General features: G+C 47.9%; 1 protein-coding gene across 6 annotated transcripts in view; it reads right to left on the bottom strand.

The window, feature by feature from the left end:
- TNC (tenascin C) overlaps window positions 1-14,349 on the bottom strand; it is a 95,168-nt gene that overhangs the window by 50,567 nt on the left and 30,252 nt on the right. For all 6 annotated transcript variants that reach the window (XM_040482102.1, XM_040482103.1, XM_040482104.1 and 3 more), the window contains exons 3-10: window positions 11,369-12,778; window positions 9,794-10,057; window positions 8,675-8,790; window positions 7,540-7,696; window positions 3,882-4,151; window positions 2,426-2,611; window positions 2,080-2,169; window positions 367-630 (exon numbers count right to left, since the gene is read on the bottom strand). In XM_040482102.1, coding sequence (XP_040338036.1) covers window positions 367-630; window positions 2,080-2,169; window positions 2,426-2,611; window positions 3,882-4,151; window positions 7,540-7,696; window positions 8,675-8,790; window positions 9,794-10,057; window positions 11,369-12,778 — 2,757 coding nt within the window. The remainder of the gene's footprint in view (window positions 1-366; window positions 631-2,079; window positions 2,170-2,425; window positions 2,612-3,881; window positions 4,152-7,539; window positions 7,697-8,674; window positions 8,791-9,793; window positions 10,058-11,368; window positions 12,779-14,349) is intronic.

Consider the following 14,349-nt stretch of genomic DNA (forward strand, 5'->3'; position numbering starts at 1 on the left):
TAGGCTAAAGAGAGGGGGGACAAAAAAAAACCCCAGAAACAATTTGAAAGAGTCTGTAAAATGCACCAAATTAATTTTAAAAAAAGAACCAAAGACAAACACCAACCCTGATGCTTTCAGTTCTCCTAGGAAGAAATATTTAGCAAGCACTAGTGATTTCCCAGCAGGAAGACTTTGCCGAACCAGCTGACAGGGGAAAGGTGGGGAAGTGGCTCCTTCACAGTGTTATTTATGTCGAGGAGGCACGAGGAGAGACAGCTGTGCGTTTTCTCACTTGGGTTTCCCTTATGGAGACAGGCCGACTTAGGGGCCTGCAAACCTCGGAATCAACAGAGGGTGTGGCGGGAGCTCAGAGGCCGACCTCACCTGTGGACGCCTTCACTCGCGCGGGCTTGCTCTTGTGCCTGCCCTTCTCGGCTGTGAGGAGGATGGTATATTCCTGCCCGGGTTCCAGGCCTCTCAGCACGTGGGAGGTGGCATCTCTCGGAAGCTGCACCTCCACCGGCTGCCCTGAGGGAAGGCTGTAGTTGAGGCGGTAGTGGTCAAACTTGGCCGAAGGCTTCCTCCAGAGCAGGGTCAGGTTGGTCTCCGTGGTTTCAGAAACCCAGAGGTCCCTGGGTGCATCCATGTCTGGGAGGAAAGCAGAGAGAGATGAACATTCCTCAGGCTGGGAGGCTGGGCTGCTTCTGGGGCTGGAGGGCAGCTCTGGGCTCCAATCCCCACTCTGCATACAGGGGCTGGCTGGCTGTGGGTGACTTTCCCCTCCGAGCCTGGGTTTTCACTTTTGTCAACTGCCGCTGAACGTTGCCTTGGCATTTTGGAAGATTAAGAAGAATACAGTGGTACATCCATACCATGAAGTACTACTCCATTAAAAGCATCTAAAAAGAACTAACTTTTAAATAACTTGAATGGACCTTGAGAGAATGACGCTGAGGGAAAAAGCCAATCTCTGGAGGCTGCACGCTGGGTGAATCTTTATATGTAGCATTCTTGAAATAACATTACAGGGATGAAGGAAAGAACAGGGATTTGCCAAGGGTTAGGGAGAGGGAGAGAGAGGGAGGTGCCTGCGGCTACAAAAGAGGGGACAAAAGCGATCCTACTGATGGACTATTCTGTGTCTTAAAGACACCGGTGGATTAAAAAAGCTGCTGATGATAAAATTACGTACAACTAACTACACACACATACAAAAGTGAGTGCATGTAAAACTAGTGAAGTGTGCACAAAGTTGATAGCTTGCATCGATGTCAGTTTCCTGGCTGTGATACTATTCTAGGATTACGCAGCTTTAACCATTGGGGATCTCTCTGTGATATTTCTCGCAATAGCATGTGAATTGACAATTAGCTCGAAATAAAAAGATAAAAAAGAGTATGTGTGCAAGTGCTTAGCATTGGCTCCTGCATAAAGAAGAAGCTCCATGAGGCATGATCTATGTTCTCTCTGTACACCAGACCCTTTTTCTTCATGGTGCCTGGGGGAAGTAAGAAGGAGGCTGGTGGAGAAGTGGAGGGAAGAGTTTCCTTTCCTTTCTTTCTTTCTTTTTTTTTTTTTAGTAAATTTTCCAGGAAAAAAAAGAAAGAAACTTGTGGAAAGAACCAATGGCTTCACATCACACCGCTCCTTACCACCCTCATCCAGAGCCTGGAGCTTCAGGATGGAATGGATAAGAGCAAAGTCTGTCTGAAACCGTGTTCCTGCCACTTCTCATCTGTGGGACGAGGGTACATAATAAAAGTCAGGTGTTTCCTAAGAGAAAACCCCCCAGATGTGTTTGGATTGGTTCATGGTTTACCAAAAAAAATGGAAATGATTACCAACTTAAAAAAGTTTGCAGGTTTCTTATAAACTCTGGTTCCAATTTCTCCTAAAAAATTCTTATTCCCCTCAGTATCATTGAGATGTGGCGTGCTTATGTTACTTTGGAATTAGACATCTGGGCTGGATGATCCTAGGGGTCTCTTTCTCCTCTGTGCGTCTACTGTTTCTTTCAAAGTAGGTTTTCTGTCGCCTGGGCCCTAGCGTGTCTATATGCAGGAGCCCAGTGGTGGTGGGGATCCAGGGGCATCTCACCTGTGGCCGCATTGATGGTGGCCGGATCGCTCTCCTTGTCGGCCTTCACGGCAGACACTCCGATCCCATATTCAGTTCCCGGCCTCAGACCTAAGTGAGAAAGAATGTGCAGGTCGATATTATTCAGCCCCAAACTGGAAAGACTTTCAGAGGATCGGAAGAATGGCCCTGAGCTGCCTGTGGCTGGAGGCCGTGATTTCTCAGTGTCTGGTATGTTCTACAGACTGAGTCACTGAATTCCGAGCGAGAGAGGTAGCTGGGAACCGCAGCGTTTTCTCCTTGTGGAGGGCTGCAAAATGGGGACACGTGCCCCATGGGCCCGCTGGGTCTGGGGTGCGCAGCTCACCTGTGAGCGTGGTTTTCGTTGTGGTTTGCTGGCTCCTTGGCACTTCCACCTCAGCATGGTCACCTCCGGAGATGGGCGCATACTTAATTCTGTAACTGTCAACGGCTGCCTTGCCATTCCTCCACTCCAGGGTGATGCTGTTGTCCGTCTGGGAGACGCGACGGAGATTCCTGGGAGCATCCAGGCCTGTGTGGAAGAGGAAGGGACATTTATATCACAAACACTAGGCACCAGGAGAGTGGGAGTCTGACAGTTCAAGCTGAAACATGAAAGGCACCTACCCTTGGAGAAAAAGGACAGTATCTCCCCCACACCCACCTGTACTGCTGATGCACGGATGGAAACAAATACTGCATGTAGGGCACCTCTCCCCTTTACTGATGTGTGTGATACTCTAGTCATGCATGCGCTCCCCAGATTTTGTGCTTAAAAACAATACAAACAGAAACTTACAAATAAGGTCTGTGAGTGTAAGTAAGAACTGGTTTGTTGTGCCCATCGCTGCACTTCTAATAAGTCACACGGAGCTCACTGAGCTCCGAAGAAAATATTTATTGAATCAGTGATTGATTGACATCTTGGAACTTTTAAAAGGCTGCCACAGGCTAGGAGGTTACAGGCCTCTGTCATTCATGCTTTCCATAAACTGTACTTTATTATGAAAATATTTATTTGAATTTTATTTTAATCAGCTTTTGTCTGAGACTGTCAGACCAGCAGCATCTTCTATTTATGCTTTTCTTTTTATTTTATTTTATTTTTTTAATTTATTTTTATTTTTATTTCTTAAATTTTATTTTTAATGTTTATTTATTTTTGAGACAGAGAGAGACAGAGCATGAATGGGGGAGGGTCAGAGAGAGAGGGAGACACAGAATCTGAAGCAGGCTCCAGACTCTGAGCTGTCAGCACAGAGTCCGACGCGAGGCTCGAACTCACAGACCGTGAGATCATGACCTGAGCCGAAGTCGGATGCTTAACCAACTGAGCCACCCAGGCGCCCCTATGTATGCTTTTTATTTTTATTTTTGGAAGGTTATTTGGGTATAGTTTTTTTTTTCCTTTGAAATATTACTCTCTAGGAGCACCTGGGTGGCTCAGTCGGTTAAGCGTCCGACTTCAGCTCAGGTCATGATCTCACAGTCTGTGAGTTCAAACCCCATGTTGGGCTCTGTGCTGACAGCTCAGAGCCTGGAGCCTGCTTCTGATTCTGTGTCTCCCTCTCTCTCTGTCCTTCCCCCACTTGTGCTCTGTCTCTCTCGCTCTCTCAAAAAATAAAAAAACAAAACATTAAAAATATATATTACTCTCTACAATATTTTAGAATAAACACTTAAAGGAATGAAGTTTCCCTTTCCATTGTCCTACTGTGAAAGGAGCCTGGAAGGCACCCTAGCATGGAGTGAGAGAGGAGTCACAATCCCTTCCTGGCTGTTCACAGGTGAGGGCCCGTTACCTGTCGTGAAGGTCTCTTTGGCAGGGTTGCTGGACATGTCGCCCCTGCGGGAGATGAGGGACACCTCATACTCGGTGTCTGGCTTCAGGTTCCCGATGGAATACTGGTTCTCATCATGTGTGAGATCGATGGTGGTGCGGTCGCCGGGCACGTCTTTGATTCCGTAGGAGAGCTCGATGCCATCAATTTCGGCCAGGGGCTTGAACCAAGTGATCAGAGCAGTGGTGTCTGTGACATCTTTCACCTCTATCTGGCCGGGGGCATCCAAGCCTGTTACAGGCAGACAACGGAGTGGTTTCAGAGACTGGGGCCAGGGCTAGGGGCTGAGCAGAGAGGGGCTTGCAGCCATCCAGATCCACTCCTGAACAGGTAGGTGTATACTGACCTTCTGACCTTTTTTTGTCTTTCTGAGTCTCAATTTCTTATTTGACATGCTATAAATAGGGATGATGCCAGCTACCTTGAAGGATTTATTGGGTTTTTTTTTTCGCACATTAAAGGAGATAATGCTCACAAAGCATCTAGCACAGAGCCTGGAGCATGGCAGTTACATGATAAATGGTCGTAGCCCTGTTGTTATTATCAGTACGGTTCTCTTAAGTTGAAGAAACATGCTTAGGGCCTATTTCATTGGAAAACAAACAAACAAACAAACATTGATTTAGTTTCTCTGGCTTTTTAATTAGGCAAAACTGCCTGGATGGTTGATGACTTCCCCATTAGAATTATGGAGCCAAAAAGTGAGGCCACCCCTAGCTTGGCCAGGTATGGAGAGTCATTTGTGATGAAACACTCCACACAGAAAGTCACAGCCATCCCAAGCCTCGCCATCTTTGTGCCTTTGTCTCAGCTCTCCTCCCACCCCACCCACTCTGGCGTTATTGTGTTGTGCTGTGTGTGTTGTGTTGTTGTGCGGTGACAGCAGGCGTGACATGCTATTTATTTCTTACCTCCTGGCCTCTGCCCTTGCTTTTCCTTTGTATCTTCTTCCTGAGATTGCCCTTCCCCCTCCAAAAAAATCTCCCATTCAGCCTTCAAAACCTCACTGATATGTCCCTTCCTAACGAGGGCCCTGTTTGACCCTGTTGTAATCAGGTAAACACATTTACCCTTCCCAACGCGTATAAAGTTTTAGTTACATAAGATGGATAAGTCCTAGAGATGTGCTGGACAACACAGTGCCTACAGGTGACAACATAGCATCGGACACTTCACAACTCATGGAGAAGGTAGACCGCATTCTAAGTGCGCTTGCCACGATTAAAAATACAAGTGCCTTAATGCACTTTTTTCACTGTTGTGTACCACATTTGTCTACAGTTTATTCAAACTGTGTTATTCAATTTAGATAGGGCCTAAATTCATTCATTTAGAGAGTGGGTCCTTGAACCCTTTTAATACCCAGCATAGCAGCAGACTTTGTCGTTTATGTCTTCATTCTTTTTTTTTTTCTCACGATATAAACAATTTTAATACACACGTTAAGACAGACTAGGCATTCAGTAAATGCCTAAAATTAAGATATTAGGGCATTTAGTTAGTGTTTATTTCTTCAATTTAAAAATAGCTAAGTTTGTGTTTTCAGCATTGGTTGAGGAAACAATATCAAATGAAAGGAACTTTAGTTTTATATAGGAATGAGAAGGAGGAATAAGTCATAGCTGATTGTGAGAAACCTACACGGTCCATTGTTTGAATTCAAAGTGTTGATCCATCAGTCTCAGCTTACAGACGATGAACCCGTAGAACGCACAATGAAAATGAAGCTACAATTCCACCGTGAAGCTGCCTGTCCCGTGTGCTTACAGGTGCCAGCAAGCACCCACACCACACCTGCTATGGTCCTTAGCAGCCCTTTCATAAGAAGGCCAGATCAAGTCAAGCTCACTGATCACCCCCCAAATCCGGGACCCTTGAACAGAGGACACTAGCTCTTACTACAATGCCAAGCACAGTGCCTATCATGTATGTCCTCACTCTCATGACAACCCCGTAAGGACACTGTAAACCCATTTTCCCGATGGTAGGGTCATTAAAGAAGCAGACTTGCACAAGGTGACAGTGAGCCGTGGATCTGGAACTCACACTCGGGTGTGTGTGGGTCCAAAGCCCGTGCTCTTTATCCTTTAAAAGTGAACGCCTCTCAAGAGCATCCAGATGCCAAAAATGGTTGTCATACAGCCTTATACAGATACCAGAGGGAAGGAGCCAAAAATGCTTTGTCACCCAAACTTTAAGGTCCTTTAAGCCTGGATAAAGTTCGGGTATTAGCAAAATGAACACATAAACGTCTGCCTCTCAGTGTTGATATTTATGTGATTAAGGAACTTCAGGCATTGGGATGTTTGCCCTGCTTAGAAGAATAAAGCAGCCGATCCCCAGAATTAAATTAAAAAGAAAGGGGCAGACAAAAGAAAAATTTTTTTGTAGTTTCCCTACAAAAGAAAGTAATATTTGCTTGATTTCTTCTATGCCTTGGTGGTGATCTAATGATTTTTTTCCTGTTGATACCTGCTTTCTACCTACCACAGAGGGATGGTGTCAGCATGATGGAAAACACTTGCTTACAGAGGAGACAGTCTAGGAGTTGGCTCAGAGCTAGGCAGAATGTGCAAATATTTAAATGCAAGATGTTCTTTCTTGCCATTAGTCAACAGATTTAACTTTTCCAACAATCTCTTGCCAAAAAGAATCAATTCCTGAAACAGTTGGCACATATGGTATCTTGAAGATAAAAAGGTTTTCTCAAATGGCAATGCATCATCATTTTATTTGTTTATTTATTGATGTTTAACAAATTTGCTTCTCGGTAAAACAGCTCCAAATTCAGATTGATTTTCCCCTCACCAAAGGATCTACTAGTGCCAAATTCTATTCTATCCCCAAGAAGCTCTGACATGTTTATTACTGAGTGACATTTAATTTCTGTTCCTATTGGAGACATGGGGTCAGCATTCTACATAAACCAGAGGCTAGTCAGTGCTAGTGGTAAGGGGATTGAAGTTACAAAACTAGACCCTGCTTACAGCTCTGCCCCTGATATTGTTAACCATGTGGTGTTTGTTAAATTGATTTAGATTCTCTAAGCCTTGGTTTCTACTAATAACAATAATATTTGCCCTACCTCTCTCACAAGACTGGTATATAGATTAGGTGATGTGGTATGGTCTTACCTATCTTGTACCTGTGCCCCCTTTGAAATGTCACTGTGAGCCTCCTCTCATCAAGAGACGCATCTATTTCCTCACCCCTGAAATCTGGACTGGCCTTGAGATTTGCTGTGACAGAGTGATATGGTGCCACTTTTCAGCCAGTCCAGCTGCTGGGGGAGCAGGCCCAGGCTGGCAGACTGAGGCTGAGACACCAGGTGAAGCAGAAAGGCACCATCCTGGTTAAGACCACCGAAGGCCAACCAGCCCCCAGCCCACACAGATGTGTACGCGAGCCCGCTCAAGGACAGAATTGCTCAGCTGAGACCAATCCCAAATCATCCCTGTGCAGAATCATTGTTTTAAACCACTAAGTTTGGGGTTTGTTTTTTATAGAGCAAAATCTAGCTCATGCAGATGTTGTGTAAGGGGAAATGTTATCAACCAGAGGCGCTATGGGGTACAATCAGCTTTGTCATGGTGTCAGTGCTATTAAAGGTGATACTCACGGGTAGTGGTCACCCTCTTCAGGCCTGGGCCCCGGGTATTGTTTTTCACGATGTGCAGAGAGATCTCATACTCTTGCCCAGGAGCTAGGCCAGTTTGCCTGTATGTGGTCTCTGGTCTCCTCAGGCTTTTGGTGATCTCTCCCTCATCTTCTTTATTCTGAAAGATAGGAACACCTTAATAAGAACTAAAGGAAGGGGATGCCTGGGTGGCTCAGTCGGTTGAGCAGCTGACTTCGGCTCAGGTCATGATCTCACAGTTCATGTGTTCAAGCCCCGTGTTGGGCTCTGGGCTGACAGCTCGGCTCAGAGCCTGGAGCCTGCTTTGGATTCTGTGACTCCCTCTATCTCTGCCTCTCCCCTGCTTGCACTCTGTTTCTCTCTTTCAAAAATAAATACACATTAAAAAAAAAAAAAAAAAAGAAAGAACTAAAGAAGGTGCCAGCCTCTTCTTTCATGTGATTTACTCCTCTGAATCCCTTCTTTCACTAAGCATCACTCACTAGGCATCAGATCAGCTTGGCGGGTGCTGAGGACACAGACATGATAAGGACATTTCTCAAGTTTGTTTCTCCCTCTTGTAAACCAATCTGCTCACTCCTCTGACACTCAAGTCAAGTGACAGAATGTGAGAGCCAAAGCAGTTCTAGAGCCACAAACTCAATCCTTCCTTTGATAGACCGGGAAGCCAGCATCACAGAAGTTGGGTGGCTGTCCCATAGTCACGCAGTTAGTTAGTAGCAGAGCCTGGGCTTGGACTCAGGAACCCACTTTCCTGCCTCATATGTGCTTTTAGGCCCAGAGAGAAGGGATACTCAATCTCAGATATGCCTGGGGACATTTGGAGACAGAGGTCATTTCTTCTCTTCTTTGCCTCTGAGTAGAGATTTGCCAGACCATAAGGCACAAAGGGAACCTAAAGATGGCTTAGCATCTATCTGAGCTCACAGCCCTAAGAGCTATGTTTACTGACTGCTTAAAATAACTGAAAATATATATGCAAACATGCAGGGGCTAAGCACAGCCCTGACCCCCACCAGCAGCTAAGGAAATAAAGTTGATATAAAAGTATGTAGAGCCCTTGGACCATCTTTCAGATCCCTGAGGTCACATATGCCCACTCCTCTGGGTGCCTTACCATATTCCGGAAGATGATCTCCCACGTCTCAAAAGCGATGTCCAGAGGATCCCACTCCACCTCCACAGATGTCTCCTTGATGGACTTGAACTTGAGGCCTTCAGGTGCAGGCAAGTCTGTCAGGAAGACCAGAGGGAAGGATTCTGCATGTGTGTGTGGAGAGTGACACAGCGGTGATTCCCCTAAACCCCACTGGTGGATGCCTCGCTCCGTTAGGGCTGGAGTGTATTTCTGACTGCTTCAGGGATACTGTCTACTGATGAGGCAGTGTGAAAATTAACATTGGGACCCACCATATGATTAAACACTGGCAATTTTGTATGGTTAAACCTGTTATGTAGAAGGGTTTGGAATCAGACAGAATGGACTCAAATCTAAGCTCCACCATTACCAGCTTTGTGTGCGTGAGCGAGTTGTACCAAGAGCCGCAAGCCTTAGCTTCTCCACTCAGGAGGGGGAGGTAAGTATGCCTGTTTCTTTTGGGGAACTAAGTGAGGACTGAGTGATATACTGCATCATGTAGACTGCTGGGCATGCCTCCTGGCACATGGCCCAGATTTAATACGTGGCAGCCAATGTTATTATTGCTAAGCAAAGAAAAAGATCAATTTCTAGACACGACTTGCTTCTAAGGTATGAAGGTAATTATACTGATATTGGATTCTTAAAAGAATAACTTGAACTCTGTAAAGTTTCCACTTTGTAAAAGCATATAGGGACGGTGAGCTCCATAGGAAGGCTGTAGTAGAACAGAATGGTTAAGAGTATCAACCTGCAACCAGACTTCCAGGGTTTAAATCCTCACCATTTATGATTTGGGATGAGATGCTTAACCATTCAGTCTCAGTTTCCTCATCTGTAAAATGGGTTAATACTTGCCCCTATCTTATAGAGTTATTATGAGTCAAGTGAATTAGTATATGAGGGGTTTCTTTAAAAAAAATATTCAATGGGTTTAGCTGGATCCCAAGGTCTTAATTGGTGTAATTCTGACAGGACAGCTATACAGCTATGGGGGCAAAGGCGGAGCAGGGACTCATGGGGGTGGTGGTTATGCACTGGGCAAACAGAGGGCGGTAGAGGCTGTCAGGGGGTTAGGGGTGGGTTCTGCTCACTCACAAGTGGCCACCCTGGCACTGACGGGAATGCTCTTCTTGTTTTCCAGGATGGCGAACACGCGGATAAAGTACTCCACACCAGGCTCCAACTCCCGGATGGTGGCGGATGTCTGGTCCCCGGGCACGCGGAACTGCATTTCCAGGCCATCCTCGTGGGTGGGTGTGTACACGACGAGGTACTCGGTGACCCGCATCTCATTGTCCCAAGCCAGGTTCACGGTCTCTTCTGTCACTTCTGTCACAACGAGGTCTTTGGGAGGGGACACTGGCAGGAGTAAGAAAGGACAGCTTGGGTCGGGTTTTGTCAGTAAGGTACTTTGTGAATTCTCTCTAGGTTTGTTTCCCTTGACTTGTCCCTTCCACGGCCAGTCACAGAGGCCTAAAATCCAGCTTCCGTTTTCTGAAATGAAAAAGGTCATCAAGGACCCCCTGCTGTGATCCAACCTTAAAACCTTTGGTGGCCTTCAGGCTAAAGTTCTGGGCCTGCAACATGGCCTTCTGGTTTCTTTGAGACCCGGCCCCTCTGAATTCTCTGTTCTCTGGATATTAGTTCAGATTCAGGCCATCTGCATGGGAACGTGCAGCCTGAGCTTGGCTCCCGGCTCTGAACTTGAGGTCACACGCTGTTAGTGCTGGGAGGCTATCTGGGACTCATTTGGTCCAATTCTTTCATTTTCTAGATGTGAGTGAGGCAGAAGAACTGCCCCAACTTTGTGTATCTCATCACATTTGAGGCTTACACCTCCTCCTTGCCAGCCTGCTGTTCTTTTCAACCAGGCTTCCCTGCCTTGGGCACATTAAACACATTTATGTATTCCTATCAATAATACCTTTAATCAGAGCAGAAATTCTCTATTACAACAGATATGGTATGGGTGTGTGAGAGGGGTGCAAAGACCCCCCCCCCTCACTGAACATGAGCATTATCATTCTTGGTTGTATTTTCACTCACTGTTTATTGAGCACTTACTGTATACTGTGCCTTATGCTGTCAGGATAGTGTTCCTTTAAGGAGCTCATAATCCTTGGGATTAAAGACTGTTATGGAAAAAAAAATGATTTAAGAGATGGGCCTGCCTCATAAGTGATTAGCACTCACTCTCTAGCTGAGTGTGCAGTTAAAACAGTTTGTTTAATGTAATCTCACTGTCCATTCAATTGAGCTGAGTCTTTGCTTCCACCCAAATAGAGGGCTTTAGTTTATTTCTGGTTCGGTGTCAGTGGGGAGTAAGAGAGAAGGCTCATATTTAGCAAAGAGGCTGTTAAAATCATTTTCTGTACCTCACCATGGGCACTGGGCATTAAACTTGGGGTAGACGAGTCAGGTAAACCAAACAGCTCTACCGTGTATGAGCTAGGTGTCCTTGGGACAATTCTATGACCTCCCTGAGCTTCTGAGCCTTCAAATACATAGCCCCGTGACAGGTGACTAACCAGGGCCTCTGTAAAGGTGCGCGTGTGTGCGCGTGTGCGCGCGTGCGCACGCACGCGTGTGTAATACACAGGTGGCTCTCCAAAGCGCATCCGCCACAGGCTCCCTCACAGCCAAGGCCGCGCTGGCTCAGTACGGACTCACCCTCCGAGCAGTCCTCCCCAGCATGGCCCTCGCTGCAGATGCAGTGGCCCTCCACGCACTGCCCCCAGCCACTGCAGTCGTTGGGGCAGGAGCGACGCCCACAGTCCGGGCCCTCGAAGCCCTCCTGGCAGACGCACTGACCGTCCTCGCAGCGGCCCCGGCCGTGACAGTCTCCGGGACACCTCCGCTCCTTGCAGGCTGTGCCCATGAAGCCTTCACGGCACACGCACTGCCCGTTCACGCAGCGGCCTTGGCCGTGGCAGTCGCCCGGGCATGCGAGCTCCGCGCAGTCGGGGCCCGTGAAGCCGTGCTCGCACTCGCACCGCCCGTCCACACAGCGGCCCCGGTTGCTGCAGTCCCCGGGGCACCGCAGGTCGCGGCAGTCTTCGCCCGTGTAGCCGTCATCACAGACGCACATGCCGTTCACGCAGCGGCCGTGCCGGTGGCAGTCGTTGGGGCAGCTCATCTCGCTGCAGTCATAGCCCTGGAAGCCCTGCTCGCACACGCACTTGCCCTGCACGCAGCGGCCCCGGCTGTGACAGTCGTTGGGGCACCGCAGCTGGCCGCAGTCCTCCCCTGTGTGGCCCTCGTCGCACACGCACTGCCCGTTGACGCAGCGGCCGTGGCCGCTACAGCCGTTGGGACACCTGAGCTCGCCGCAGTCCGCGCCCGTGAAACCGTCGTCACACTCACACCGCCCGTCGACGCAGCGGCCGCGGTTGTGACAGTCGGCGGGACACCTCTTCTCGCTGCAGTCGGCCCCGGCAAAGCCCGGCTCGCACACGCACTGGCCCTGCTCGCACCGGCCCCGGCCCGAGCAGGCGTTCGGGCAGCTGAGCTGGCCGCAGTCCTCGCCCGTGAAGCCCTGCTCGCAGTAGCAGGTCCCGTTGACACAGCGGCCCCGGTCGAAGCAGTCGTTGGGGCAGATGAGCTCGCTGCAGTCCTCACCCGTGAAGCCCTCGTCGCAGACGCACTCGTTCTCCACGCACCTGCCGCGGTCGTAGCAGTTGTTGAGGCACAGGGGCTCGTTGCAGTCGTGGCCCGCAAAGCCATCCCGGCACACGCACCGGCCGTCCACGCACCTGCCGTGCTCCTCGCTGCACGGCACCGGGCACACCTCCTGGCTGCAGTCGGCCCCCGTGTAGCCTTCGAAACACACGCAGACCCCACTCACGCACTTGCCCTGGTCGTTGCAGTCACTGGGACAGGCCGGCTGGCTGCAGTCCTCCCCAGTGAAGCCCTCGTCGCAGACGCACTGCCCGTCAAGGCACTGGCCCCGCAGGTGACAGTTGCCTGGGCATTCAGGCTCAGAGCAGTTGGGGCCTTTCCAGCCGGGTTCACAAACACAGCCGCATCCTTCCGTGCTGAAGTTCCCGTGGCCACTGCAGAAGGGCCTGGTGTCCAGGCGGCCTACAAGAAGAGAAGAGGCAGGCCGCTGATTGTAAGCAGCTGGTTTCCAGGTCACCACCTGTCAAACCCAGCTGCAAATTCAGCCAGAAGAGGGTGGCACCCTCAGGCTCCAACTGGCTTGAAAACTAGCTGCTTAGTGTGTGAAATCAGAGGGGACTGGCATCCAATTAGAGTAGGCACGGATTCGTAACCTGTACTCTCTGAAATTGTACACTCACGTGCAAGATTGTGTGTTAATGTGTATATCTGTGTGTGTGTGTGTGTGTGTGTGTGTGTGTGTGTGTGTGTTCCCCCCACCTCCCTGGGGGAGGATCTATAGTTTTTATTGAATTTTTACGTATTCCCAGGACCCCAGTGATTACAAACCACTGCCTTGTGGAACAGGTTATGCTGGGCCATGTTATTTTCCCCGCACCTAGCCAAGGTCAAGCACATAAGAGAACAATTGTTTCCTGCAAGAAATATTTGTTGAACTGAACTCTGAATTCTGATTCTGGCTCAATAGCTGTGCCGCATTTGGAAAGACACTTAGATGCTCTGAAGATCAGTTTCTTCATCGGTCAGGTGGTACCAAGAGCCCACTTCCCTCGGGTTTATCACGGTTAAGTGAGGACATTATGAACCTATTGTTGTTCTCATTGTGATTTTCTCCTGCAGAGATTTTGGGTTGACTCAAGTTGGTATGTGGGTTTACGCTCTACAGCAGGGAGCAAGGCAATTAATAAAATGGTTGGAAAGGTAAGAATTAAATATATGTTTGCATGTATGGTAGCCACTAGACACATGTGGGTATTAATTGCACTGTGGCTAGTCTGAATTGAGAGTTGCTAAGGGAGTTAAATACATATAGGATTGCAAAGACTGGGGCGCCTGGGTGGCGCAGTCGGTTAAGCGTCCGACTTCAGCCAGGTCACGATCTCGCGGTCCGTGAGTTCGAGCCCCGCGTCAGGCTCTGGGCTGATGGCTCGGAGCCTGGAGCCTGTTTCTGATTCTGTGTCTCCCTCTCTCTCTGCCCCTCCCCCGTTCATGCTCTGTCTCTCTCTGTCCCAAAAATAAATAAATTAAAAAAAAAAATGTTGGAAGGATTGCAAAGACTAAGCTTAATGAAGGGAATATAAAATATCCTTTTTTTGTATTAATAATTTTGTATCGATTCCAGGCTGAAAAGTGGATAATTTGGCTACACTGAGTTAAATAAAACAGTTGATTGAAATTACTTTTACCTGTTCCTTTTTCATATCATTAGTGTGACTACTGAAGAGTTAAGAATACATATCTGGCTCATGTTATATTTCTACTGGACAGCACCACACTGAATAATTATTTCAACCCAGTCTTTGGCATTAACCCTGTTGTGTAACTCCCATTTGCATTTTCCAGGGAATCGGTAGATATTGAATATACAGTAATTTGTGTATAAAGAAAACTTTTTTTTTTTTTTTTTTGCCTTGGAAAGCTAGAGCCTGCCCTATAGTACTCTCCACTTATGGTGATTAGGCCTACTCTTTTTAAAAAAATGTTTTATTCATTAAAAAAATATAACTGTTAAACATACATATTGAAATATGTCT

Source organism: Herpailurus yagouaroundi, unplaced genomic scaffold, assembly GCF_014898765.1.
Source record: "Herpailurus yagouaroundi ecotype Mexico unplaced genomic scaffold, PumYag 160, whole genome shotgun sequence".
NCBI classification, from domain to species: Eukaryota; Metazoa; Chordata; class Mammalia; order Carnivora; family Felidae; genus Herpailurus; species Herpailurus yagouaroundi.